The 27,782-nt window shown below is 35.8% G+C and overlaps 1 protein-coding gene and 1 pseudogene across 1 annotated transcript in view; one reads left to right on the top strand and one right to left on the bottom strand.

Annotated features, from left to right (window-relative positions):
- The window catches only part of CSPP1 (centrosome and spindle pole associated protein 1), a 129,176-nt gene that overhangs the window by 22,604 nt on the left and 78,790 nt on the right, over positions 1-27,782 (top strand). The window contains exons 7-14 of the mRNA XM_006880442.1: positions 1,807-2,246; positions 11,804-11,902; positions 13,116-13,198; positions 16,945-17,038; positions 20,595-20,652; positions 22,418-22,626; positions 26,720-26,841; positions 27,213-27,291. Of these exons, the coding sequence (XP_006880504.1) occupies positions 1,807-2,246; positions 11,804-11,902; positions 13,116-13,198; positions 16,945-17,038; positions 20,595-20,652; positions 22,418-22,626; positions 26,720-26,841; positions 27,213-27,291 (1,184 nt within the window). The remainder of the gene's footprint in view (positions 1-1,806; positions 2,247-11,803; positions 11,903-13,115; positions 13,199-16,944; positions 17,039-20,594; positions 20,653-22,417; positions 22,627-26,719; positions 26,842-27,212; positions 27,292-27,782) is intronic.
- Positions 25,045-25,406, bottom strand: LOC102865037 (annotated as a pseudogene).

Raw genomic sequence — 27,782 nt, forward strand, 5'->3', positions numbered from 1 at the left:
ATGGCTCTCCCCACCTTCCCCTTCGTCCTCCAGCAAACTTGGACAAAGGCTCTTGACTCTTGTTCTGTGGCATAGACTGTTCCATCTGTTACTGAATGTCTGGTTTCCTGTGGCTACTACTTTGCTGGTGGGGAAGATTCTCTCATTCTGCTGGATCTGTTCAATTTCATGGCAAGACTAGCAAATTCCTTTGTGAATAGACTAATACACACACACACACACACACACACACACACACACACATACCCATACACATGTCAAAGTCAGAAAATGGCTAGGGAAGCCATTTTGAACAATAAAATCTAAACACCACAAAGTGTAATATTCAGCTACCACAGTACACCTAATATTTCCTGGGATAGGTATTTGCATGTAGTTTATCTTTTTTTTCTTTATATATTTTTATTATTAATTTTAATTAAAATTTAGAGAGACTTTGGATTTTCATTCATTCATTGTTACACTTTTCTCCCTGCCCACCCCTCCTTCACCAGTTTGTTCTTCTCTTTGAAAAGTAAAAGAAAAATTAAAATTCTTTCATTGTTATACAGTCCCTTCCCCCAAGTCCAGTCCACTATACATCTTTTTATAACTACTTGGTATTACTACACTTTGCCTGTTTGATGTTTGTTGTTTTATTGAAGAGTGAACTTTTCACTGAAGTTTTTTTCTGATGATAATTTTTTTAAAATGGATAATTAAGTACCTGAGTGGGGATGATAAATAAACTAAGCATCATTTTAGGATTGTTGTAGTTATGTGCCATTGAGTTGTCTGTGACTCATAGTGACCCTCTGTACAACAGCCCTAAACCCTGCTCTATCATGTACCAACCTTATTATTGCAGTCACTGAATCAATCTATTTCATCCAGGGTCTTCCTCTCCTGTGCTGTCCCTCTCCCCTCTCAAGCATGATGTCCCTCTCCAAGGGCTGGTCCTTCCTTGCAACATGTCCAAAGTATGTGAGACGAAGCCTCAGAATCCTTCCCTCCAAGGAGCAGCCTGGTGTAACCCTCTCCAGGATGAACCTATTTATTCTCTTAGCAGTCTATGGTATATCATATATAATCAATACTCATCTCCAACTCCACAGCAAAGGCATCAATTCTCCTTCTGTCATCCCTAGTCATTGTCTACCTTTCTGATGTCAGCAAGTGATTGCAAAGATCATGACCTGTATCAGGTGCACCTTTGTCTCCAGACTGACATCATTGCTCTTCAGTACTTTGGAGAGGTCTCTGACAGCAGACTTTCCCAATGCAATACATCTTTTAATTGGCTGCTGGTGCCAAGAGTGGTGATTGTGGAACCAAGCAAACTAAAGCTGTTTACAATCTGAATCTCTTCACCATCTGTAATGATACTGCCAATTGGCTCAGTGGTGAGAATCTTTGATTTCTTGATATTGAGCCTCAATCCATATTGAAGGCTGCAATCCTTGACCTTCTGCAGCAAGTGCTTCATGTCCTCCTCAGTTTTAGGAAACAGGGTTGTGCCAGCTGCATAGCACAGATTGTTGATAAGTCTTTCTCCAATTCTGAGGCCACATTTCTTCTCATAGAGCCCAGCCTCCCAGATAATCTATTCTGCATATAGATTGAAAAGATATGGAGATAGAACACATCCCTGGCATACACCCAATTTTGAACTCATGCAGTGTTTCCCTGCTCAGTTCTGACGACTGCCTCCTGGTCCAAGTATAGGTTTTACATAAGCATGATCAAGTTTGAGGGTATCATTATCTTTTTATTTTTTTAAAGTGGTATTACATTTTGTTTTCCTCTTTTTCTTTTTCAACTAAACAGCCTAAGGGTGAAAGAAATAAAAAATCTACCTATGAAGTTAAGCCTGATTTATCTTCACAAATATCAGCATCTCACAAAAATCCAGAAGGTCCTAGGAGAGATATCTTAAGTCCTTCAGAGGCATATGAAGAGCTTCTAAACCAAAGACGACTCGAGGAGGACGCCTATCGACAACTTGATGAGGAAATTGAATTAAAAAATAGGAGACTTATTAAAAAAACTAATGAAGACGTGGGCGTTTTCAATAAAAAACATCCGCGGTTTGTCAACAAGGTTGACTTTCCAGATAGAAGATTTCGCAGGTTTAATGAAGAAAATATTTTTGATAGACAATATTATAGACCAGAGCATGATCCTGAAGTAAGTGAAGAAATGGACGAGAAGTTTAGATATGAGAGTGATTTTGATAGAAGACCTTTGAGAGTATATGCAAATGACAGGTATTTTCTTCATTTTCATTTTCTTTCTTTGTTTAATGTTGCTGCTGTTACTTTTTGTAATTATATTGGAGATAGGCAGTTCCAGTTGATTTACCATGTTTGATTACTTCTGAGTTGTAGTCAACTTTAAGATGTGCGATTATACATGTCACTGAGGAGTGGGTGAGGGAGCACACCTAAGATGGTACTCTGAAAGGTACTGAAAGGCTACACTTTATGTAAATGAGAAACAAACTTCCTATAGAAAGGAACATTAAAGAGATGTTCACGTCTCAACCTTTGCACTGAATTAAGGCAATACAAAAATCCCAAAACAGTAAGACATCACTGAGAATTTAAATAAAGCTAGTATTGATTCAGGTTGATAGTCTAATTCATGTTGCAGTGTATACTTCAAAAGATCCTTGAGGTAAGAAGAGATCAGAATAAATAAACTCTTAGTACGTACCCATAGAAGACCTATTACCACCTTGTAAAGATAGTACAGAAAAGACGGTTTCACAACTCTCTCTATATATCTTTTAAAACCTTTTTATACTTATAGCTTGTGATGATTTTATATATGAGCAAATTAATTTCATTCTTATTTGCAAACTAACTAGTTTTCTTATTTATCCTCTATTAAGTGAAATGATAGGTCTTGCTGTCTAAACTTCTCCAAGTTGTTATATGCCGTTGAGTCGCTTGCGACTCATAGCAACCCTGTGTACAACAGCTCTGAACTCTGCTCTATCCTGAGCCAACCTTATTGTCTCTAACACACCTACCCCCGTTACCCCAGTCACGGAGTCAGTCCATCTCTTCGAGGGTCTTCCTCTGTTGAACTATCCTTTCACCCTCCCAAGCATGACGTTCCTGTCCAAGGACTGGTCCCTTCTTGCAAAATGCCCGAAGTATGTCAGATGGAGCTTCAGCATCCTTACCTCAAAGGAGCAGTGTGGTTTCCCCCTTTCCAAGACGAACTTGTAAACATGAGGATGAGTGAAAATAATTCTTATTAGACTTTTCAAGTATTGAAAGTATTTCTTCAAAATGTTAAGTCATTATTATGTGTTACTTCCACTTTGTTAATTCATACATTCTTACATATTTTTGCATTTGTTTCTGTGGCAGTTAAGGTTAAAATTTAATTTCTAGATTTCACGCTTGTAAGTTCTTTATTTTTTATTTTTTAATTTTTTATTTTTGTGTGAGTCTACCGTCAAATCAGATCTGACTGGTACAGGAGGAGATTGTCCCTCCTTTCCCGGCAGAGCATCTGGTGGATTTGAAACGAAGTTCTTTACTTTTAACAAAGAAACAGAAGATCTCATATAGACCCTGTGAGAATTTATGTTTAATAAGTAATGTGTATTGGGGGATGAAAACTTGTTGGTCAAATTTTTGAGACTTAAAGCTAGGTAATTCTTATTCTTAATAGCCTGAAGTCCTAACAAGACGTTCTTGCTAAAAAATAACTATAATTGATTACATTTCCTTCATTCCTTTAGGTTTTGAAGCTTTTTTCTCTCCATTATTTTCCCCCTTAAAAATCAATGTTTGGTAAATTCTAGTTGGAGCTTATAATAATTCTTTATTTTTATATCTTTGATTCTCAGTTTCTAAGAGCCATGGAAACATTTTCATGTACTATAATAATTAACATTTTCCCTACTAATCATGGGAAAACTGAAATCTGAGAATGATGAGCAGCGTTATTTTCTTAATCTCATTATCTTGAAATCAATAGAAATGTTTCTTAATGTTAAAAAGGTGCTTAGCAGTTGTACTCTGTGTATGCTGTGTATGTATGTATATCATCATTTTTTTTTACCATTTTAAATAAGATATTTTAGAGGCTTTCTAAAGTTGGATGTATTTACTGTATCTTTGAAGTTTATCAACTTTTTAAAAACACAATTGCCTTGGTATTTATTATTTATTAACTTGTGTTGTAGAAGTTAATATGTTAACTGTTTTACTTTAACTAATGTTAATCAGTTAAAGAATTTTTTTGCCCCGTAAATGTGGCTTCTGTAGTTTCTTTGTGATTAATGTAGTTAGCATATCTATTTAATTTTAGATATTTACTGGTTTCTAATTTTGTCATTTCATGAATTCTTAATAATACTCTGTCCGAAATTAGCATCTGTGTTAACCACATAGAATGCTTACTTAGCATAAGATACTCTTCTAAACCTGTGCATGCTTAATCTATAAAATGTAAATGGAGAGAAATGGATTATTAGAAAATGAGTTATTCAGTTTGTTATTACTTTTTCTTCTTCTAGCAGTTAGTCAGTTTCCATTTATCTTTGGAAGATCCATTTAAATATTGACTATTTCTCCTTTTAAAAATTATATTACAGATACAGGTCATTGAATCATAGCAAATAAAATTGGGAAAGATGTGAAAACAATAAGAGAAAATTACTACCTATAGTTAAATTTCTGTGTTCTTAACATCTGTAGTGGGATACCCTTATTAGCACAATTTGTTTATAATTGAAAACTTCCATAATATGTAAACAAGGTTCATAAACTACTTGTTAGGAATTAGATTGTTTCTTTTAACTACGGAGAAATTGGATTCTTCCTTTCTGTGAATTGTGTTAGTTAAGGCTGGGCAGCTTTGGTGGTATAGTGTGTAGGGAGTTGCAATGTCAATCCAGGGAGAGTGCCTCTCTGATGGTTCAGATCCATCAACGGTTCTGCAGGACAAAGATGGGCAGTCAGTCTCCTCTCCTGTGATTCTTAGCCTCTGAAAAGCCACTGGAGGGTCAGCTCTGAGCTGATTCTTACTTGCTGGCACTGAATCTGAGCAGAAGCTCTAGTCCTGTAATAGTTACATACTGGGTTGCCACCTATACTTTCAGCAGTTTGAATGTACCCACAGCTTCTCTAGAGAAAAAAACAAACAGGCATCCCCTCCTTTAAACCATATGGAGGGTGGCTGTGAGTGGAAACCAACAACAAACTAGATGGCAGTGAATAACAAAACATGGAATAACAAATGTTATTTTTTTGATGTGTTGTTACTGATAGCAAAAACACTGTAAATTTATTTCTGAAGTAACTTGCTTTTCTGGTTTCTTAAGGAAAACAAAAAGTTACTATTATTTAGGAGTTAATGCCTCATATTTGAATTAGCTGAAATACCTATTATTTTAAAAAATCTGCTTTTTATTTTTATTTGGGGTGCATAAGGGACCATTAGTTATTTTAAGCTTTATTATTTTTTATAGACTTTTTTTGAGGATTAAAAAAATAGTTTCCTATACCTTCTGGGATATTTTTATGTAGACATTTACTCTTTTATATGAAGAATCCCCATCTCCTGGGCCCCTCCTCTAACCCTGAAATGTGACCTCCTGCTTCTGTTCCTCAGCCAGCTCTGCTCTGGGCAGGGTGGCGGTGTTCATGGTACGCTGGGAGGAGAAAGGGGCTGCTCATCCCAGACAGCAGATCAAGGAAGCTGGGGTATTTGCTATTTGGGGGCCATGTAGCTGCCTTTGTTACTCTATTTATTTTAGTCACTTGTATAAAACACCAAATAAAGCAATAGAGGCAAACTGAAGAAAAAAAAAGTATTTTTATATGTGCTATCAGAGACGACTTGACAACACTTAATAACAAACATGTTGTTACTATGTTAACAGAATAGACTAAACTTAGCCTCTAGTCTATACCTTATTTCTTTCATTTTCTTCCCTTTCCCACTATATCATTTTATTTGTTTAACCTTATTTCTTTAGACATTGAGAATTTTGACCATTTGACTAGAGGTGTTGGCCCATATCATCAGTGAAATAAAGGAGAAAAAATAAGGCTTTTCCATTAACATAACCCTTTTAAAATAATTTAAAAAAATAACAAAACTCATAGTAAGTTGACAACTTCATTTTGCAGTTGTGTTTTTCCCTCAGTTATAACTGATATGCTTTGGCCCAAGAAAGAAAATTCTGTCGTGTCTGAATGAGATCTGTTTCTTTCTGATAAAACCTAGTGAATTGTGATATTAGATGAACCTTACTAATTTATAGTCAGAATATTTAAATAAATTATTTCTGGGCCATAAGAACAATACCTCCCAGGACAGACTGGCTATAAATTGAACTCCTTGTACTTTGATTAGCATTAGGTTGCCCATGGATACTTAGCGAGCTTACCAGTACTGTATGTTCTCATCTGTTGGCCATTAAGTGCTGAGAGGATTCAAGAGAGAACGAGACAGTGTGGGGGAATCTCCCCTAGGGCCTCTGAGTGCCTTTCAGAGAGGGCTTCATTTGTCTCAGTAAAGATTCCTAAAATAAATTTCAAGAACACCCCTGCTAAAGTGAATTTTATTTTCAATAAAGTGAACTGAGATTTTTTTTAATAAAAAGAAAAGTTAAAAAAAATCAATGGTGCAAAAGTTCCCCCCAACCAACCCCCCCCCCCAGTTCACGTCTCTCTTTGAAAAGTAAATATTCTTTCATTCTTTATACAATCCCCCGCCCCCCAGTCCACTCCACTGTGCAGCTTTCATTCTGGACTCTTGTCATGACAATAATACCTAATCATATATTCCTTCTAAATAGTTTTCTTCCTCATCTGTTTCAATACAGTATACATTATTTAGCCTCTCTTTGTTTTGTCAGTCCCATTTTACAACAGTGGCACCATGCAGTATTTGTCCTTTTGTGACTGAGATATTTCACTCATCATAATGTCCTCCAGAGTCACCCTTTTTGTGTAATATTTAATGAGTTCATTGTTTTTTAATGCAGCATAGCATTCCGTTGTGTGAATATACCAGAGCTTCTCTATTCATTTGTTTGTTGATGGGCACTTGGGTTATTTTCAACTCTTTGCTATTGTGAACAAAGCATCCATAAACATGGGTGTGCATATATCTGCTTGGGTGGCAGTTCTAGTTTCTTTAGGATATATTCCTAGTAGTGGAATTGCTGGGTCAAATGGTATTTCTATTTTCAACTTTTTGAGAAAGTGCCATACTGCCTTCCAGAGTGTTTGCATCAACTTCCAGTTTCTCCGTAACCTCGCCAGCATTTGTTGTTTGCTGTTTTGTTAAATTTTACGATTGTTATTGGGGTGAGATGAGATGAGTTGTTTTGGAACTGAGATATTTTTATAATCAGTTACCTCTGAAAGTGATTAAATGATAAACTTACCAAAAATATTAAAGAAATTTGGTAAATGAAGTCTTGTCATAGTTACAGAGATTTTTTTTTAAAAAAGAAAAAAAGTGTATCTAACTTTGTATTATTTGACTTGACAACTTTGTAGCTTCATTTCTAGGTTTTTGTCTTCTATTAGTAGAATCTCTGTACTTAAATAGGAATTTTTCCTTGATTTAACATACCAATCTTGTCTATCAATCATTTAGTAAAGTTTAATATGAAAGTTCTTAGTTTTCATTTTGTTGAGATTATCAGTGACAGAAAGGACTTTTATAATTTCATTAATGATTTTTTTTATTTCTTAAGTGAAGAAAGAGTTCAACCACTTTTCATATGGCCTTTTAACGTATGTTTTTACTATAGACTTCAGCAAAGATTTGACCTTGTAGCTAAAGAAAATAATTTTTAAAACCTATTTAAGTTTGAATGAACTTTGAAAAATGAACTTTGTCATTTTATAGTTCTTGCATTATACAGAGTTTTATATATAATGAAGAGCCTATAAAAGATTTTTTAGCACACCTAAAATATATAAAAATATTAGCTATTTTGGGTATTTCTGTATAAGAATTGTGGATTAGAATGACAACTTCACATACTCAGCTGAAAATACAGGAAACAGCAAATTATTGTGTAAGTTTTAGAGTATATTTTATATAGACATTCTCCTCCCATGAGATTTACAGCTTGTGAAAACTCACTGTCGACTCAGCTATGAGTCGTTCCTGACTTGATGGCAGGCAGTGACTTGAGTTGAAATCTTTAGTTCTGGTGTGACTTTAGATTTATCTGTATTTTTAAAACTTTGATTTAAGTTGTTGATGTTTAGCCACATCAAGAGTTTAGTTTGTCGGAGGTGTCTTGAGTTCCCCAGACCACTGCTCCTTTGATGATTTAGTGTAAAGGACTCACACTCACTCACTGCCACTCAATCAGAACCAACTCAAAGGTGACCTTCCGATGGGTTTCTGAGCATGAGAGGAGGTTATGCATTCTGGTGGATTCGAACCACCAGAGAGGTGCCACCTTTGGGTTAGCTGTGCTCCTGTCTATACACTACACCACCAGAGATAGCATGTAATTATATTCACTGTTATTTTTTATTGCTGCAAAAGAAAGTTGCACTTGAGGCAAAGTAGAAAGGGAACCAAGCGCTAACTTCTAAGGCCCTTTCCCGTTGGAATTGCACAGGATGTGTTTAATTCCTCTAGAACTGTGACAACCTGATGAAATGTCCTGTACGGTGTTTTCCTTAGAGACTTGATTCTTAGGGTTTTTATTGGAGGCTGATTCACATTCCTCAGAGAAGCTCTGGTGGCTAGTCCATAATGAGTGGTGATTTTAACTCAAGGGCTGCACAAGTGAAGGACAGTCTCTTCCATTTTGTTTCACATCCTCAGAAACTAGATGGAAGATCACTGTGCCTGAGAACCAACTCTTTTTTTTTTTGTAAAATTTTTTATTGGTTTCCATATAATCTTTCATATATATCATGTTTTGAACATATACTTCGTGTATTTACATAATCATTCCTATACATTGTGTTTCATTCTTGTGGGAACCAACTCTTTACAGCAGTGAGTGGATAAGTTACTTGTTACCTGCTAAAAATATAGCAGAATGTTTGCTTCTTGAAAAGGAAGCAGGGGTCCAGCCAGAACCACAGTGCTTCCACCATTAGTTGAGTTAGAGGGAGCCACCCTTGCCAGTTGTAGCAGTGATAGGGGCTTCCTTTCCCAGATTTAAGTTCTCAAGGGCTAACCAACCAAGAAAGCTGCAGTTTTCTGAAGATAGGCAGTCTCAGACAGTTATTAACTTTTCCCTGCACATGTATGTTTTTATTCCCAAGGCACGTGGTTTAAATCCCCAACTGCTCTGCAGGAGTAAAATGGGCAGTCTCTTCTCATGCGATTATTAGCCTCAGAAAATCCTCTGGAGGGTCAGATAAGAGTTGGTTTGACCCTATCGTACATAAATAGTATAACATAATACAACTTACTATAACATTTTAATTTATAGACTTTTTTGGAATTTTTTCTTTTTTAAAAAAAAATTTTTATTAATTGTAATGAAAATTTACAGAAACTTTTTATTTCCATTTATTCACTATTGCACTTTTCTCCCTGCCCTCCCCCCTCCTTCTCCAGTACACTCTTCTCTTTGAAAAGTAAAAGTTCTTTCATTGTTTTACAATCCATCCCCCCTGGCCCACTCCACTATGCAGCCTTCTTTCTGGACTTCTGTCATGACAATAATACTTAATTATGTATCCCTTTTAGACAGTTTTCTCCCTCATCTGTTTCAATAAAGCATACATAATTTATCCCATCTTTCTCAGTCTCCCCCCAATCCCGATGTCAGTCCTGTTTTACAATAGTGGCATTAGGTAGTATTTGTCCTTTTGTGACTGAGATATTCCACTCAGCATAATGCCCTCCAGGGTCACCCATTTTGAATAATATTGCATGAGTTCCTTGTTTTTCAATGCCCATAATATTCCATTGTGTGGAATATACCACAGCTTCTCATTTGTTGATGGGCACTTAGTTTTTTTTCCAACTCCTTGCTATTGTGAACAAAGCCGCGATAAACATAGGTGTGCATATATTTATCTCCTTGGGTGGTGGTTATGGTCTCTTTGAAGTATATTCCCAGGAGTGGAATTCCTGGGTCAAATGGTATCTCTATTTGCAACTTTTTGAGAAAGCACCACACCACCTTCCACAGTGGTTGTACCATTTTACACTTCCACCAACAGTGAATAAGGGTTCCAGTTTCTCCACAACCTCACCAGCATTTGTTGTTTGCTGTTCTGTTAAATTTTGCTATTCCTACAGTGGTGAGATGATACCTCATAGTTGTTTTAATTTGCACCTCTCTTAGAGCTAGGGATTTTGAACATTTCTGCATGTGCTTGTTGGCCATCTGAATGTCTTCTTTGGTGAAGTGTCTGTTCATATCCTGTGCCCATTTTTTCAATCAGATTGTTTATCTTGTGGTGAATTTATAGATTTCTTACATCACAAAATCTGCAAGGCTTTGTAAATGGCAGATTTGCATTTGAGTTTATATTGATCACATCTTTAAGGGATAGAAATAGAAAATTACATTGATTAATACGAATGAGAGATTTGAATACTACACATTCAGTTGTAAAACCAGCTGCATTTTGAGAAATGGAAATACAATATTAATTCTTTTTTTTATTGGCTCATGGGGAGTTTGGGTGTATGGATGGAGATGAAAGAAAGAAGCCGTTTAAGCCAAGTCATAAATTAAGGCTAAAATTTCAGAGAACCTTTTTTTCTCAACAGAGGATCTTAACAGTGTTCTATCTGATGGAAACAAGTCAACAGTTTGAGTTGCTGATCGTGGACCCTAATAAAATGCTCTTCTAAAATGACTCTTTTCCTTACTATGACAGTAAAATTAATTAAAATATTGACTGATACTTCAGCAATCATATTCCTTTCTCATTGTTGTCTCAGAAAAGACAACAAGGTTTATAATCAGCTCCATAGATAACTAAGATTTATGAAGTGTTGATTTACATGGATACTGGTAGGTATAAAAAGTTGTGTTGATTTCTGTTATATGACAGATTAAGCTCAAGAAATCAGTGTTTGCCAAATGGAAAAAAGCCCCAAATCTTAACCAACTTTAGTTAATAGAACACAGTTTTTATTTTTATTATTATTTTCAGAAATAATTTTAAAGAAGAAAACCAAAACAATTCTAACCTTTGTTTTCCTTGAGTAAAGTGAACTAATACTTTTATTTTTAACCCTTGCATCTGCCTGTTTGTTTATAATGGTTTTCGTGAATCTTTTGCTTCTACTTCTTTTCTTTCATGTGATTTACAGTTATAAATGTTGTGGTTTCTATATATGTCTTAAATTTAATGTTAAGATTGCTGCTACATTTTTAAGCCAAACAATAATTTCCAAGATCCATGAATTTTTATTTCAAAATGATCTCATTGGAAATCTGGCTGTAATATTGATGAAGGCCAGCATCATGTTTTCTGTGCATTAGTACTGAACACCCAGCGCCTAGAGTAGTGCTGGTATACAGTAGGTGCTCGGTCAGTAGGCTTTATATAAATTAAAAAGAATGTTTTAGTACATATATAGCTTTGAAATTATAGATTTCTAAATGTTGTGGTGAAGTTATTTTAACAAGTTCTTTATTTTAAAGACAACAGTCTAAATTTTTAATGTTTATCCTTTGATTATATATTAATCAAATCCTACTCAAATTTGAAATCTTTTTACAGCAAGACTTCATTGTAATACTTTTTTGGGTTTCCTTTAATATTTCCAATATCAAATATACAAACACAAAAGATGGTCCTCAGTACACGTAGCATGTTCTATAAGCTAATGTGTTTTTAAGGATATATGGAAACAGACGAGGGAATGTGCCTCCTGTGGAGAATGATGGTGATTCCACAGAACTGTCAAATGTACGATTCTTGTCTGCTGGAAATAACAGGTATAGTTTGTGATAAAATTCTACCCTCAGACATTATACTGTGGAAACTGCCTGAAAGTGTCTTACTGAAAAAGTGCAATAGAATATATCAACAGTTTTCCTTATTGGTGAGAAAGGAAGGGAGGGGAAAATAAAGCACAACCCAAAAGGTGTGTTAACTGACAATTTATAGTACTTTAAATATCTGTTAAAGGAGCAAGTTTTGGTTCATAAGCATAGTAGGATTTTCTGAATAAGCCCTTGTCATTATAAGTATATAAATGTAAGCAAATGAAAAGAGAAATAAGTATATTTTTTATTTAATTAATTTATTTATTTTCTTTTTTAAATTTTTTTTTGAGAAATAAGTATATTTTTAATGGACTAAAGATTAATTTTAGATACCTTGGAGTTATGACAGTAATATACTTTTGACTGGAAATAATTGAAAATGTTTCTGTAGTGTGAATTTTCCTTTTAAAAATATTTTTTCTTTCCATAACTTTTTGCCTATGCACAAAATTCATACTCCTATGAGGAATTTCTATCATGTTGCGTAGAAGCGATATTAATATTTTATATTTCTGTTCTTTTTATTTATACTTTTTAGTAATTTTTTTCCCATTTTCTTATTAACACAAAAATATTAGTGCTTTAGATTCTGTAATGTAAAGTTGAGAAAGATAGTATTGCCACATATCAGGGAATATTTCTCTTTTGTTTGAGGAAAAGTAATAAATAAGCAGATCTCAGGTAAGAAAATTTTCTTTTGGGGCTCAATTGAGTTTTCTTTGAAGGATTCCCCCCATCCCCAGCTCTTAGCTTTCAAGAAAAGAGTCTTCTGGTGATAGGGTCTTCTAAATATGTATATAGCAACTGGCCTTCTCTCCTCTTTTCTTAGGATTTACTTATTCATTTCCCTTCCTTTGCTAGGAAAATTTATTTTGTTATGAAATTATTTATCAAAATAATTTATGAAAAATTACTGTATTTGAAAAGCTGTAGAGCTGATGAGGCAGCCTGAAGAAAAAGATGTTATTTATATAGAATCTGAATACATTTGGATCCCACTGAATGACATGCTAAAAATGACATGATTTTACCTTAACTTTAAAAATATGTAATATATAGTGTCCATTGTACTCTGAAAGGCCATTAATTCTACATTTTACTCTGAATTTTACTTACAGAAAAATGGTTGGATTATAATATTTTTCATTTTGTTGTATTTTAGCACTCGAGACAATGTTCCCAATGAAAGATCCAGATCTGCCAGTACTCGCCATATCTCTAGTCCTTTTGCAGGGATGATCTTTGGTATGTACAGAATGTTCAGTTGATTGTGCTGTTGTTGTTAGGTGCTGTTAAGTCAGCTCTAACTCATAGTCACTATATGAGCAACCGATCAGAGCCTTACCTGTCCTGTGCCGCCCTCACCCTCTCCAACATGCTCAAGGTCATTATTGCAGTCACTGTGTCATTCCTTCATCTCAAGGATCTTCCTCTCATTTGCTGACCCTCTACTTTTCCAAGCATGATAATCTTTTTCCTAGAACTGACCCTTCTTGACAACATGCCAAAGTAAGGAAGACAAGTTTCACCATCCTTACCTTGAAAGAGCACCTTGCTCGCACTTCCGCTAATCTGCTACGACAGATTTATTCTTTTGACTGTTGGCAGTATATTCAGTATTTTATTCCAGCACCATGATTCAAAGGCTTTGATGGTTCTTTAGTTTTCCTTATTCAACATTCAGATGCACAGGAAGCAATTGAAAATACCGTGACTTGCTCAGGTGATCCTTAATCTTCAGATTGACATCCATTCCTTGGTCTTGGGTACTTTAAAACGGTCCTTGACAGCATATTTTCCCCGATACAGCATGTCTTATGATTTCTTGAATGCTGTCACCATTGATACTTGGTATCCATGACAAATGTTATCGTTGACAGCTTCAGTCTTTTCTCCATTTACCGTGATATTGCCTATTGGTCCAGTTGTGAAGATTTTTGTTTTCTTGATGTTGAGATACAATCCATATTGAAGACAGTGGTCTTTAATCTTCTACAGTAGGTACTTCAAATCCTCTTCACTCCTGCAAACAAGCTTCTGTCATCTGCATAGAAAAGCTTGTTGAAGCTTCTGCTCATTCTGATGTCAGATTCTTCCTCACGTAGTCCAGGTTCTCAAATTAATTACTCAGTGTTTACATAGAAAAGGTACAGTGAGAGCATACAACCCTACACACCTTGCCTGATTTTAAACTCTACATTACCCCCTTGTTCCGTTTGAACAACTCTGAGCAACAGCAGAGAATTCTTTGCATACTGGGGATGAACGCCTCAAATTTGAAGGTACTCAGTGCAATGGAGGAAGAGCTGCCTTCTCAAAGTAGAGTCTCCTTTAATGACATGGAACCAGTAAAGCTTTCACCCAATGAAAGACCTACATTTACTGATGGGGCAAAACTGAAAATGAGAAGAATCAGCTACAAGTATCCATTTAATAACTCTCTTGAATATGAAATGTATGAAGTATGAATATAGGAAAATTGGAAGTCATAAAAAATGAAGTGTTTAGGGGAGCTCTGGTGGCCTAGTGGCAAGAAGCTGCACTGCAATCCCAGAGAAAAGTGGTTCGAATCCACCAGATGCTCTGCTGGAGAAGGAGGGGCCATCTCCTCCTGTACCTGTCAGATCTGATTTGACGGTACAGACACACACAAAATTAAAAAAAAAATGAAGTGTTTAAAGATTGACTTTTCAGGCATTAGTGAGCTGAGATGGACTGGTATTGACCAATTTGAATCAGACAGTTATATGGTCCATTATGCTGGAAATGACATATTGAAGAAGAAAAGTGTCACATTCTTCATTAAAAAGGACATGTCTAGTGGCAAGAAGCTGCACTGCAACTCCAGAGGTACACGGTTCGAATCCACCAGGTGCTTTGCTAGAAAAGGAGGAGCAATCTCCTCCTGTACCACTCAGATCCGATTTGATGGTACACACAGAATAATAAGATTAAATTTAAAAAAAGGGCCATGTCTAGATATGTCTTTTAAGTATAATGCTGTGATAGGATGCTATCCATATACATACATGAAAGACCTGTTAATACAGCTGATACTCCAGTATATACACACTAAAGCCAAATATGAAGATGTTGAGAATTTTTGTCAACTTCTGCAATCTAAATTAAACATGCAGTCATGAGGCATTAATGAATTTGGTTGTATTGTTAAATTCTTTATATTCTTTGATTTATACAGCATTCCAGATCATGCATATTAAGATATGAAGTTATTTTGGGATATTAACATACACAATAGTAGTAATCTCTGGATTAGAAATTTTTGTTCAACTGGATATTCATGAAAGTGATATTAGAATAAGAGATTTATATTTTTTCCTATAGTATTAAGGCAACTACTGAAGTTTTATGAGCAAGGTATAAAATTATTAAATTTAGTATTATATTTTGGTTAGCAGCACAATACAATGTAGACAATGCTATCAGAGGTCCAGTAATTAATAGAGTACATTAAGAGGTAATCTTAAGTGTGTTGGATGTATTGGAACAGGGAGAGGGAGGAGTTAAAGAGACTGGGTAGGAGATGATTTTTGCAGCCTAGGTGAAATATATATAGGATTTGTCAAGGTAAATGGCCATAAGACTATGAAGTAAATAAAGACTAAAAAAATAGCCATATCAAATTAGAACCAACTGACCTTCCAGTGGGTTTTCAGAGGCTTGTTGTTTTTGTTCTGTGCCATCTAGTCACCTTCAACTCATAGTGACCTGCTGTACAACAGCCCTTAAACCCTTCTCTATCCTGTGCCAATCTTACCTGTCTCCAACACACTTACCCCATTACCCTAGTTACTGAATCAGTCCATCTCATTGAGGGTCTTCCTCTTTTGTGCTGTCACTCTACCCTCCCAAGCATGATGTCCCTCTCCAAGGACTGGTCCTGCCTTGTAATATGTCCCAAGTATGTCAGACAGAGCTTCAGAATCCTTGCCTCCAAGGAACAACCTGGGACGAGCCCTCTCTAGGACAAACCTGTTTGTTCTGTTGGCAGTACATGGTATATGCAATACTCTTCTCCAGCACCACAGCTCAAAGGCATCAATTCCCCTTCTATCCTCCCTAGTCATTGTCCAGCTTTCCGATGCATTGCAAGTAATTACAAAGACCATGGCCTGAATCAAGCTCACCTTAGTCTCTAGACTTACATCATTGCTCTTCAGTATTTTGGAGAGGTCTCTGACTGCACATTTTCCCAATGCAATTCGTCTTTTAATATCCTGGCTGCTGGTACCAAGAGTGTTGACTGAAGCTACAGAAGCTACAAATTAAAAATTACATGTCCATCTTTCTTTCACAAAGTAGCTGTTGGATTTGAACTGCCTGTCTTTGGGCTAGTGGCACAGCTTCTTACCCACAAGGTCACCAGAGTTCCCTCAAGTGAAGAAATACTGTGGTAGTGAAACTTTGGGCTTTTAAGGCAAAAAAAGGGTAGTTATTTTTGGGATCCTTGTTTTAGACAGATGTGAAATATAAGGGCTTGTATAGTATGTTGTAGTATGTGATGATGTTGTTGTTGATTGCCTTCAAGTCCAACATGACTCTTAGCAACCCTTTGAACAAAAGGCCTGAAGCCCTTCTATAGCAATTGTCCACATTTATCAAAGTTCATAGGGTTTCCGGAGGCATATTGTTTAGGAAGTGGATGCCACTCCTGCTTCCAAAGTGGAGATACTATCTGATTATTAGGAAAATGAATATGGAAATTTGAATATTTAGAATGGCCCAGTGATTAAGAAAAGTTTTGACTAATGATGGAAAAGAATGATTAATGCAACTTATGCCTGATAGGCAGTAGATGTTCATAAGCTTGGAAGTTGATTGAAGAGATAATTATGTGTATGATTTTTCTTTTTTTTCCTCTGTATAGTCAGTAATTAGCCTTTTATGTAATCAAAGCTGGAATTTTTTTACTCAAGGTTTTTCTGTTTCATTGCTCCACTGTTAAGTGTGTGTTTTTTCTTACTATCTAGGAGGTGAAGATAGAGAACTTATTCAGCAGAGGAAAGAGAAGTACAGACAAGAACTATTGCAACAAATGGCAGAGCAACAGAGGAACAAGAGACGGTAATGAAAGGTTTGCATTTCAGAAGAATGCTTTGAATTTAAATAACCTCTTATAGAATGCATTTGAGTAATGACATGGTGGTGACTATGATGTAGTAAAAGAGGGCTGTCGTCCTGTAAAAAGAGGAAATGTCCCCATCAACAGTATCAGTAACACAAAATCAATTCCCATGATGTCAGACATATCTCCCCCTTTCCCATACCTCTTTCTACTCATCTCAACGCCAATCTTACTGCTTTGCTGGGTTGAAAATCCGATACAATTGCTCATAAACCACACAGAACAATGTTTGGGAAGTCAAAAGATTATAAACCAGATTAGTATCATTTTACAGTGAGGAGTTTCCCACATGTGCTTGCAGGCACCTCAGGCTTGAGTGCCACAGCTTTAGGCCAGTACCGAGTTCTCAGTTCTCCTAATATTGGCTCCCTCCCCTTCCCCCACAAGCACACCACCTCAGTCTTAGCCAGTGTTACAAAGTTCTCAGTCTTGTGAATTATGGCTCCCCAACCCCTTAAGTTGTCCTAATGAACTTGGGCTAAGGCTCTGAGCTCTGGTTCCAATGGTATAGCAGTCTCCAAGTCCCATCTCATATTCTCACATCAGGTCTCTAATTTGGCCATTGCTGCTGCTGTCCTAGGTGTAGCTGGAACAAGAATATCAGGTCTCTCTTAAAGAGTGTCCTACATTCCCTTGCTGTGTTTTTACTGGTGTGGGAAAGGTCTCATTCTCCTGCTGCTGGATTGCTCAATTTAATAGCAAGACTAGCCAATCCCCTTGTGTATTGGTGAGACCAGTCAATCCCCTTGTGTATTGGCTGAGAGACAGCCAGTCCTTTTTGTGGATAGGCTAACATGCCCCATTTGCATATTCTCCCCATCTGCATAGAAACATGGAGCTATGGCTAGGAAACTCATAGTGAATCATAAACTCCACACCTCCACTATGCCTCCCCAATATGATTTTGAATTTGTAAATCATATATATCAATCCCTATATTTTAAAATAGCCAGAGTTATAAAGCAAATATGTTAGTGTTCATTTCCCTAGTCATGATTACAAATAAGGCTGTACGTATATTTGGGAAAGAGCCTTTTGCATTGTTTTGCTATTTTCCTTAATTTTTGATTGAAGGTAGAATTTAATGTAATCAGCTGGGCCCTGGTAGAAGTGTAGACTAACCTTTCAGCTGCTAACTGAAAGCTTGGTGGTTGGAACCTTGTCCCACAGGAGAAAGATGATGCAGTCTGTCCTTAAAGATTTACAGTTGCAGAAACCCTTTGGGGCAGCTAAGCTCCGTCCTAAGGGAGAGTTAGGAGTCTGAACTGATTCAGTACCAATGGATTTAGATTTTGTTTGTTTGGATATACCCACTACAGTATGCCATTAACATTTTTTTTTCTATTACAGAAATTTTATTTGAAACATTTTGTGTGTGTGTGTGTGTGTATGTGTTTAATGCAACATACATATTTTTACAGCATATTCTTTCCATTTAATTTTCCCCCTATTCATTCATTGTTGCATATTTTCCTCCCTGCCCACCTCTCCCCCCAGTTCTTTTTTCTCTTTGAAAAGAAAAAAAAATTCTTTCATTGTGATACAGTCCCCTCGCAAGTCCACAGTCCACTTTAGCATGCATTTCTTTTTCTGTAATCTTGTCATGAAAACAATACCTAATCCTATATTCCTTTTAAACAGTTCTCTCCCTCATCTGTGTCAGTGCAGTATACATTATTTATCCTCTCTTTTTTTATTTAGGCTTCCCCCCAACCCCAATGTCAGACCTGCTTTTGAACAGTGGCACTATGAAGTATTTTTCCTTTTGTGACTGAGATATTTCACTCAGCATAATGTCCTCCAGGGTCACCCATTTTGTTCATGAGTTCCTTGTTTTTCAATGCAGCATAGTATTCCATTGTGTGAATATACCACAACTTCTCTTTTCATTTCTTTGTTGATGGGTACTTGGCTTGTTTCCAACCCTTTGCTTTTGTGAGCAAAGCAGCGATAAACATGGGTGTACATATATCTGCTTGGGAGCAGTTATGGTTTCTTTAGAGTATATTCCCAGTAGTGGAATTGCTAAGTCAGATGGTATTTCTATTTGCAACTTTTTGAGAAAGCATCATACTGCCTTCCATAGTGGTTGCACCAGCGATTACCATTTTCTCTTTTTACAATCTGAAATGATAAGTACATATATATTAAAATGACCCTGTGAAAGTTCTCAAATGTATATTGTATGCAAGTTTCTGTGTAATCTTTTTCTTTTTGCAGCGCACTCTCTTTTTATAAAAAGTCTTTGTAAAATAGTATTCATAGCTTAAAGTTAACTTACTCAACTCATTGTCCTTGAGTCGGAGCTGAACTCGTAGCTGACTCGTTAGCCGGTTTTCAGAGGTTATAAATCACACAGGAGCTTGCTTGTCAGTTTCCCATGGGTTCACAGTGGCACTTTCTGGGTTAGCAGGGCACCTCCCTACAGACTAGGCTACCAGAGTTTAAAATTAGGAGTAAAAATCTTGTTTCTAGAGGATATTAACCTATCATTTTTTAATTTTGTATTTTTTTCTTTATCTTAGAGCAACTCCTTTGTTGGCTAGTCTTTTATCTTAATATCTACTTGCAGATATTAAGTGTATTTAACATAGTCTTTAAAACTCTCATTAGAAAGTATAGTGTTTATATTTTTTTATCCCCCCATTTTCTTGTCAGTTGAGAATACATGTACCCTGAAAAGAAGGATTATTTTGTTGTTGTTGCTTCATAAACTAAATATTCTGTTTTATTTCTGTACTTGGTTCTATGTCAATTACTTAGTCTCCAGAGTTACCTCAGATAGTAGTTTAAAGCCCAACCCCACTGCTGTCCAGTCAGTTCTTAGAGCGACACTCCATTGGGGTTTTGAGGTGCTAAATCTTCAGGAGGGGAGACTGCTCTATCTTTCTCCCACAGAACAGCTGGTGGGTTCCAGTGACTGACCTTTTTGGGGTTAGCAGCGCAGCACATAATGCACTATACCACCAGAGCTCCTGAGACACTAGTTTAGAGATGCGTATTCTCATTTAATCATGTGTGAATTCCGGTTTACTTTGCACTAAGTCAAAAAAGAGTGGCTCCTTGGAGGCAAGGATTCTGAGGCTCCGTCTCACATACTTTGGACATGTTGTGAGGAGAGACCGGTCCTTAGAGAGGGACATGATGCTTGGGAGGGTGGAGGGACAGCGCAGGAGAGGAGGGCCCTCTATGAGGTGGATTGATTCAGTGACTGGGGTAATTGGGATGGGAGTGTCGGAGACAGTGCGGTTGGCGCAGGACAGAGCGGAGTTTAGGGCTGTTGTACATAGGATCGCTATGAGTTGCAAGCGACTCGACGGCACATAACAACAACAAGTCAGAAAATTATTTAAGGCTTTTATGTCAGTTAAAGGAAATACTTATCATTCCAGAGGTTGTCTACCACTTAGACTTTGGGTATGAGTTTAGTTAAGTAATTGTTTTGGTAGTATTTCTTTTGCTGTTTTAAATGTGTGAAACTTTAATTTTGTTTAGGGAAAAAGATTTAGACCTCAGTGTTGCAGCTTCTGGTGTACAAGACCCTGAGAAGTCGGTAAGGATTCATGGCGTCTTAATCTATCTTTCATATAACTCTCAGTTGTGGTGTTGAAGGGAAGATGGTGTGTTTTAGAGCAACTGTTAAGAGTAGGCCAATTTGGGGGGGGGGGGGAAAGAGTAGGCCAATTTGGAAAGTAATTAAAGAAATGAATTCAATTATAATAAATGTTAAATTTTCACTTTATTTCTTAAGATATTTTTCATTAGTGAAGTGTTTGTTTATAGCACATTTCGGACACCCAGGAGTTCATTGGCCAAGACTGGCATTAGTGAATTTTTTAAAAGTTCGTTTTAAGTAGTTCTCTCTACTTTGCCCTTGATGTCCTTTTCATGGGAAAGTTACCTCATTTTAATTTACAGTAGAAGTTAATGTTTTTCTTGAGCATATCTTTTTGTAGCTTTTTTCTTTATATTAGTGGGATTTTTTAAAAAATGGAAAGCTTAAATTCTAGTCTCAAACATTTTGCTAATCTTTATTGAATGTAAAATTAGATAGTAACTTTGTTTTTACTTTCTTAATTGTGAACATGAAGTGGAATGAATTACTCACAACATTGCAGTTAAGTAAGGAGGAGGTAATAATTTATTGCTCTTTAAATGTAGTTTTTCATACCTGGAAAATGTAGGTGGATATGTAGTGTTTATATAGTTGAGTGTGTAGTTTTTATTTGCTAAGGCAAGTTTTTGCTTCATGTTTGAATGAGGTTAAAAGGTTTAATTAATTGCATTAAAGAGTTCATTTTCTAAAAGAATATAACAACTTAAAACTATTCAACTGTAGGCAACTCTTGATTTTCTCTTTATATACTAAGTATATACATATTGTGAGTTGTCTGTTAAAAATATTTCTGACCATAACATTATCACTCATAAAAAACATTTGACTTTTCATAGAGTAAAACTTCCAGATTAACCTGAGAAATTATTCCTGGGAAAATAAACATGATAGGGAAAAATGTTTATCATGTAAAGTGAAGTAACGTAAATATTTTTGAAATACATTTGTCAATCAGAAATTTCCTTATAAAATCTTGAACTTTTTAATGTAATATTGTAGCATGTTAAGTCTTGGAGTGATAGATACTTTAGTATTTGCAGATATTATTTGTGAATGAAATTCCTATGCTTTTACAGTTGTTTTGTAGAAGTAAATAAATGTACATTTGAAACTTAATAGTAGATCATTTGTTTTGGATTTAATTTGCAAATCTTAGAAAAGGGCACATAAATGATGTTCTACAGCAGAAGTCAGCTAACTAGGACATGCAGCCAAAATCCAGTTGCCACACCTGCCTATTTTTTGTTAACAAAGTTTTATTGCCTTACTCATTTTCATGTGACAGTAGAGTTGAATAGTTTTTAAAGACCTTCAGGCCTGCAAAGCTTTTATATGTCAACGGTTTGGCCTTTTACTGAAAGTGCTGAAATCTATTCTAGAGACTCTTCATATCAGAAATGGCAATTGGCTGTAGAAATAGCATACTAATATAGTAGAATGTAAAAGTACTATATTTAGAATTATTACCTGGATCTAGTATTTATTTGATTTATTGTTTATGTGACCATAGGTAATTTATATTCTTCTTGGACAGCTTCATTTATACCAAGGATTAGAACTTCAAAAATCTTTGCTAGCTATAAAATTCTGTTATTTTGACTAACAGACAAATGGCCAGCAGATAGGTACAAGAGGATCTTTTGAATTTCCTTTGCCTGTTTTTATATTTTATGTAACAAACAGATTTTTTTCTTTATTCTAGCCTGATAGATTAAAGCAGTTTAGTATGACTTCAAGAAACCTTGAAGATATGATACCACCTGAAAGAGCCAGAGTAGCTTTCCAGACACCTCTCCCTCCTTTATCTACCTCATCTGTCCCACCAGTCCCTTCAGTTCACTCTGCCCCAGCACAAGACGAAGATTTGCATATTGGACTCTACAGCACACTTGGTGAAATGGTGCCTCCCAGGTGCTTGTTTACACTGTTTTGTGTTTGGGAACTAGGTAATGTATTGTGTGTGGAAGAAGGTGCTGAATCAGGTAATACCATTCAGAGATTTTGTACACCTAATCACCTTTGTCAGATAGTTTCTCTTATTTTCACGGTGTTCTTTTCTCTGCTAATATAAAACCAATGGAAATCTTTTTGACATTTCTTTGTTTCAGAATGCTTATTATTTTCAGAATGAATCGCAAAATACATTTCCATTTTAGGCTGTATTTTGAGATATTTATTTCTAAGATCTTGCAACATATAAAAAAGCCGTACATTTTCTTCAGCTTTGTAATTTCCACTTGGCAAACATTGAGTTTTTTAATTTATGCAGAAAGTTTCTAACGTGGCTTGTGCTTATAAATGACTTCATTTTAATTTCTCTTTCCTTTGGTTCTCTGTGATTATTTCGGGGCTATATAACTTAAAAGTGTTGAGACTGTACATCTGTAATTTAGGTTTAATGGAAAAGATTTGATTCTGCTTGTGGAAATCATCATGCTGATGACTCTATCAATGCTATCACTAGATGATATATACATAAAGCCCTGTTGGTAACATTGATATTTTCTGTGCTTAATTTTTTTCTCTTGGTAATACTTGGATTTATTTTTTGCTCAATATTTAATGTATTGATTATAAGAGTGTATTAAATTCAGACTTCTTTTACCCTACAGTTTTTTACCATCCTGTTCTCTGGACTATATTTTCTTCTCTCACTAAGACTTGTTCTTGTTTTTTATTTACTACTAATAAATTGTTGAACTGTATTTACTGTATTTATCAGATCATTTGTTTCATCTGGTGGCTTCTCAGTTCAAAATGTTGGCAAGGATTGTCTTAGCATCTGATTGAAATACCTGCTCTGCTGTTTAGGGATTGAAACACTTGTTTCTACGGTCTTGATTTTGGACAGTTCACACCTGTGTGGAAATTTTCTCATTTGTAAAATTAGAATAATAATATTTTCTCCCTTAACTATAATAACAGAGTTGTCATAGGGATTTCACTATCTATCTATATATCTCTATCTCTGTCTCTATCTCTATATCTATATCCATATCATCTATATCTATCTATATCTATACATATATCTATATCTATCTCTATCTCTATATCTATATCTATATCTAACATGTTTAAGAACTTAAGGCTTAATGATGATGACTATTCACTTCCATAAGTTATTCATTAAAAAAAAAAGTTACTCATTCTAATCCACCAGATGCTCTGCTGGAGAAAGAGGGGCAATCTCCTCCTGTGCCAGTTGGATCTGATTTGACCACTCACACACAGACACACACGCACAGACACACACACACTTAGTTATTAAACTGCTTTGATATACTTTGTGGTGAGGCTAGGATAAGTTACACTGAGCGACTAGAAGTGTTTTTTTAAATATTCACCAGTTAAGAGAAATTTAATGCCTTGTTAGCTACGGATAATTATTTGGAAGTATACACCAAGGAAGAACACTCTCTCATAGCCCAGTGAGTAGGAAGTTGCATTGCCAATTCAAATATCGGTGGTTTGAATCCACCAGCTCCTCCTCAGAAGGATGGACACTCTCCTCTGATGCTATTTACAACCTTTGAAGACCTACTGGAGGGTCAACAATGAGTCAATTTCAGTCTGTTAAGCCTCAAAAGTGAAAATGTTCTAGGACAGCTTGTTCTCCTTTCTGCTAAAGAAATTTGCCTTTTGTCATTTTACTATTGGAAGATACTACACAAGTGGAAATAGAGATGTATTTTCCAAAGCAGTAATTAATGCTAAAATAGTGGTTTTCAATGCACCTTAGTTCTCATTTGGGGTATGTTTCTTGTGACTCTCTGAGCAGACACCATCGTGGTCAGCAAGAAGAAGTACTTTGCAAAAGGGAGCAGAACAAGAGCCAAGAAGAAAATAGTTGATCCATTTTCTAAGAAAATTGGTTATGATGTGAAAGCACCAGTTTTTCAGTATGAGAAGAAATTGAAAAAATTAGTCAAAAAGACTCAGAGTACCAACTTGCATACCTTAATGGTAGTGGTTTTCTTTTTCACAACACAAACATTTTTTATTTTGGAAGTATAGTTTGACTAATAATGTATGAAAACATTGTACCAAGACATCCATATTATACATCTTGATTAAGTCTAAAGAAAACTGATTAAAAATAGCTTAAAGATTTTATTACTTGAAACGTTAAGACTAAGTGGAAATGTGTGTGTGTGTGTGTGTGTATTTATTTATGCTTTACCCACGTATCTGCCTTTCCTCTCTGTCTGTCCTTTAAAAAGGATCACTATCCAGTCATCCACCCAAGCTTCAGTAAGTGTTGGGAATCCATCTTCCTAAATGATTCTGGAATGGATCTGTTTGAGTCCTCTATTTTGCAAGTCTGTTTCTTCACAAGTCTGGCATCTAAGACTTAAACTGTTTTTCCAAAGTTTTCTCTTCTTCAGTCAGTAGTGACAACTCTAGGTCTGTTAGCTTTTGTAGTTCTTGTATCATAGTCATAGTCTTTTTCAAAGTAACACAAATCTGGCCCTTAGTCTCTGTTCATCAGCAAGTGGTTTAAAGCGTGCATGCAAAGTCTGATAGCGAGACTTTATTGCTGACAATTCCTTCAAGAGTATAACTGGATTTTTCTCGCCAGCTGAATCAGGATGATTGTTCTTAATTTTATATTCCAGCCTGTATAGAATGCAGTCCAGATCAGAGTCCACTTTCTGGAACATCAGTTCCAGTTTATCGACCTCCGCCTTCATGTTGAATCAATGCTAGTGTGTTTGAAGTGAGTCTTGATGAACGTGAAAATGATATGATGGTATTTCACTTAGAAAATTCAGACTAATCACTGAGGATGTTCAAGGCAGAAGCTGACCAATTTTCATGGCATAGATCTTAGTCTTGGCAAAATACAGTCCATGCTCAAAAAAAAAAAAAAAAGCAGACCATGATTGAAACTCATGTTAATGTCAAGCAAGACTACAAATGAGCTTCATTTGTTGATTTCACTAAAAAATCAAAACAATCAGATTGAAGATCCCTTAGGGTCCGCAGTACTAACGCCAACAAATCTGGAAGAAAATGATGGAAATTATGACCTGAGAAATGCTGACACAGACTTGAAAAAAGTAATCAGTAAATTGATTGCAGACAGTATTGGGAAGAACTTAGAAAAGGTGTGTCAATGTGTTTATTGTCTCTGTGACGTATCTGGAGTGAAAAGGCCAAAGAAGTCCAAGTTTGAATTGGGAAAACGCATGGAGCTTCATGATGAAGGTATACCTCTGGAGAAGCTATTGGAGATGAGACCATGGTAAAGCCAAGCGGACTGATGGCTGTGAGCCACTAGTTTAAGAAACTAATTGAAATTCAGACTTCTAATGATGAGAAAGTAAAGGTCTTACTTTTTAAGAAAGAATAGAACGCTTTTCAGAAGTTCTGGATTTATGAATACTTCAAAATTTGTCATTGTCAATGTATTAATTCTTTTGAAAGAGCAGTGCATTTTACAGTTTAAAAAAAGGTTCATCCTTTCCTCAAATGAAGGCATTTGTAATCATGCTTTGCTGTAGCTCTTTGCCTTCTCTTCATGGCCCACCCTTTCCCTATAGCTATTGACTATCTCATTCTGATAACTGTAGCAGTGTTTTTTCAGAAAATCTTCCACATCATAACCAATTCACAGGGTGAACCCACGCTGTGCAGTTGAAATGTTTGCTCTATGTTCTTATAGAATACTGTATCTGATACTATATTGTTTAGTGTACTCTGTGAAAATTGTTGCATATTTCTGTATTATTCCCTTGAGATAGGGACTATGTTTGATCATGGCTCATAGTAATTACTGAATGTTAAGGTTTTGTGATACATAAATGTTATACTTGCAATTCTAATATGTCATACTCTTTTTTTTTGAATCATGAGTTTTGACTAACGATTGGAGCAAAGTTGAGTGACTTAGCTAAAGCACTTGATGGATTTTCACTAACATGTTTGCAAAATAATATCCTGATTTTTTTAAAAGCTTTACAATGAAATGTAAGAAGACTTTTTCAATTTTATTTTAATACAGGATTGCACCTCTGCCTCCACCTCCCTTACTACCACCTTTGACTACAAACTATCGAACTCCTTATGATGATGCTTATTATTTTTATGGGGCCAGGAATCCTTTGGATCCCAGTCTTGCTTATTGTAAGTTGTCTGAAGAGTACTATTTTTTTCCCTTCAGTGATTAAATCTGGAAAATTCGTTCAATCTGGAATCTTGGTTCCTGTGTAAGCTAAATATGTAAATGAGAAAAGTGCGGCTTTCCTTAACTCACTCAGATACTACATATTTATTGATTTAATAAGTGCTCCATTTTAAAGCCTGCATATATTTCATAGTTATTTTTCATTTACACTTAAAAAGGAACCTTTTGGTTGGTTGTTGATTCCTAATTCAGAAGGAAATACTAATCCTTTTCTTTAGGTGACATTTTCATTGTTGCCTTTTACTGTAGGGATAAACCAAAAGTTATTAACTGGGTACTGTGCAGTGACTGTTTTCTTTCTTTTTCAAAGATGGTCCCGGGGTCCTGGGAGTACCGCCTGCAGCTTACGTCAGTGCTCCTGTCACTCAGCAGCCGCCACAACCGGTTGTGTAAGTTCTTAGTTTAAATAATTATTTCTTTGCTTTTCATTTCACTCATGTTATTCAATTCAGTGCATTCTTTGAAAAGAATAGATGTAATTTATTTTAATTTCTAATGATTGCATAACCAGTAGTTTCAGAGCATTCAGTATTCTATAAAAAATATGTTTTACAGATGAAGAATAATTTTTTTATTCTCATCACAAAAGTCATGCACATTAACAAATCAGAATACAAACAACAAAAATAAACACCTCAGCTTTTATTAATTTACGGTTGTTGTTGTTGTTGTTAATTGCCATCGAGTCGCAGGCGACTCATAGCGACCCTATGAAGGAGAGTCCTCAATGTTCGGGTGTCTCTCATCCTCTCTCCAGGTTTATAGGGTTTCCGGAGGATGCCACTCCTGCTTCCAAAATTTACAGTTAGTTGCCTTTAAATACGTACTCAAAGAATTTTTCTGTGTACATAAATATGTATACACATTCAACAAAAGTATA

Source organism: Elephantulus edwardii, unplaced genomic scaffold (assembly GCF_000299155.1).
Source record: "Elephantulus edwardii isolate Elephantulus edwardi_28Jun2011 unplaced genomic scaffold, EleEdw1.0 scaffold00008, whole genome shotgun sequence".
NCBI classification, from domain to species: Eukaryota; Metazoa; Chordata; class Mammalia; order Macroscelidea; family Macroscelididae; genus Elephantulus; species Elephantulus edwardii.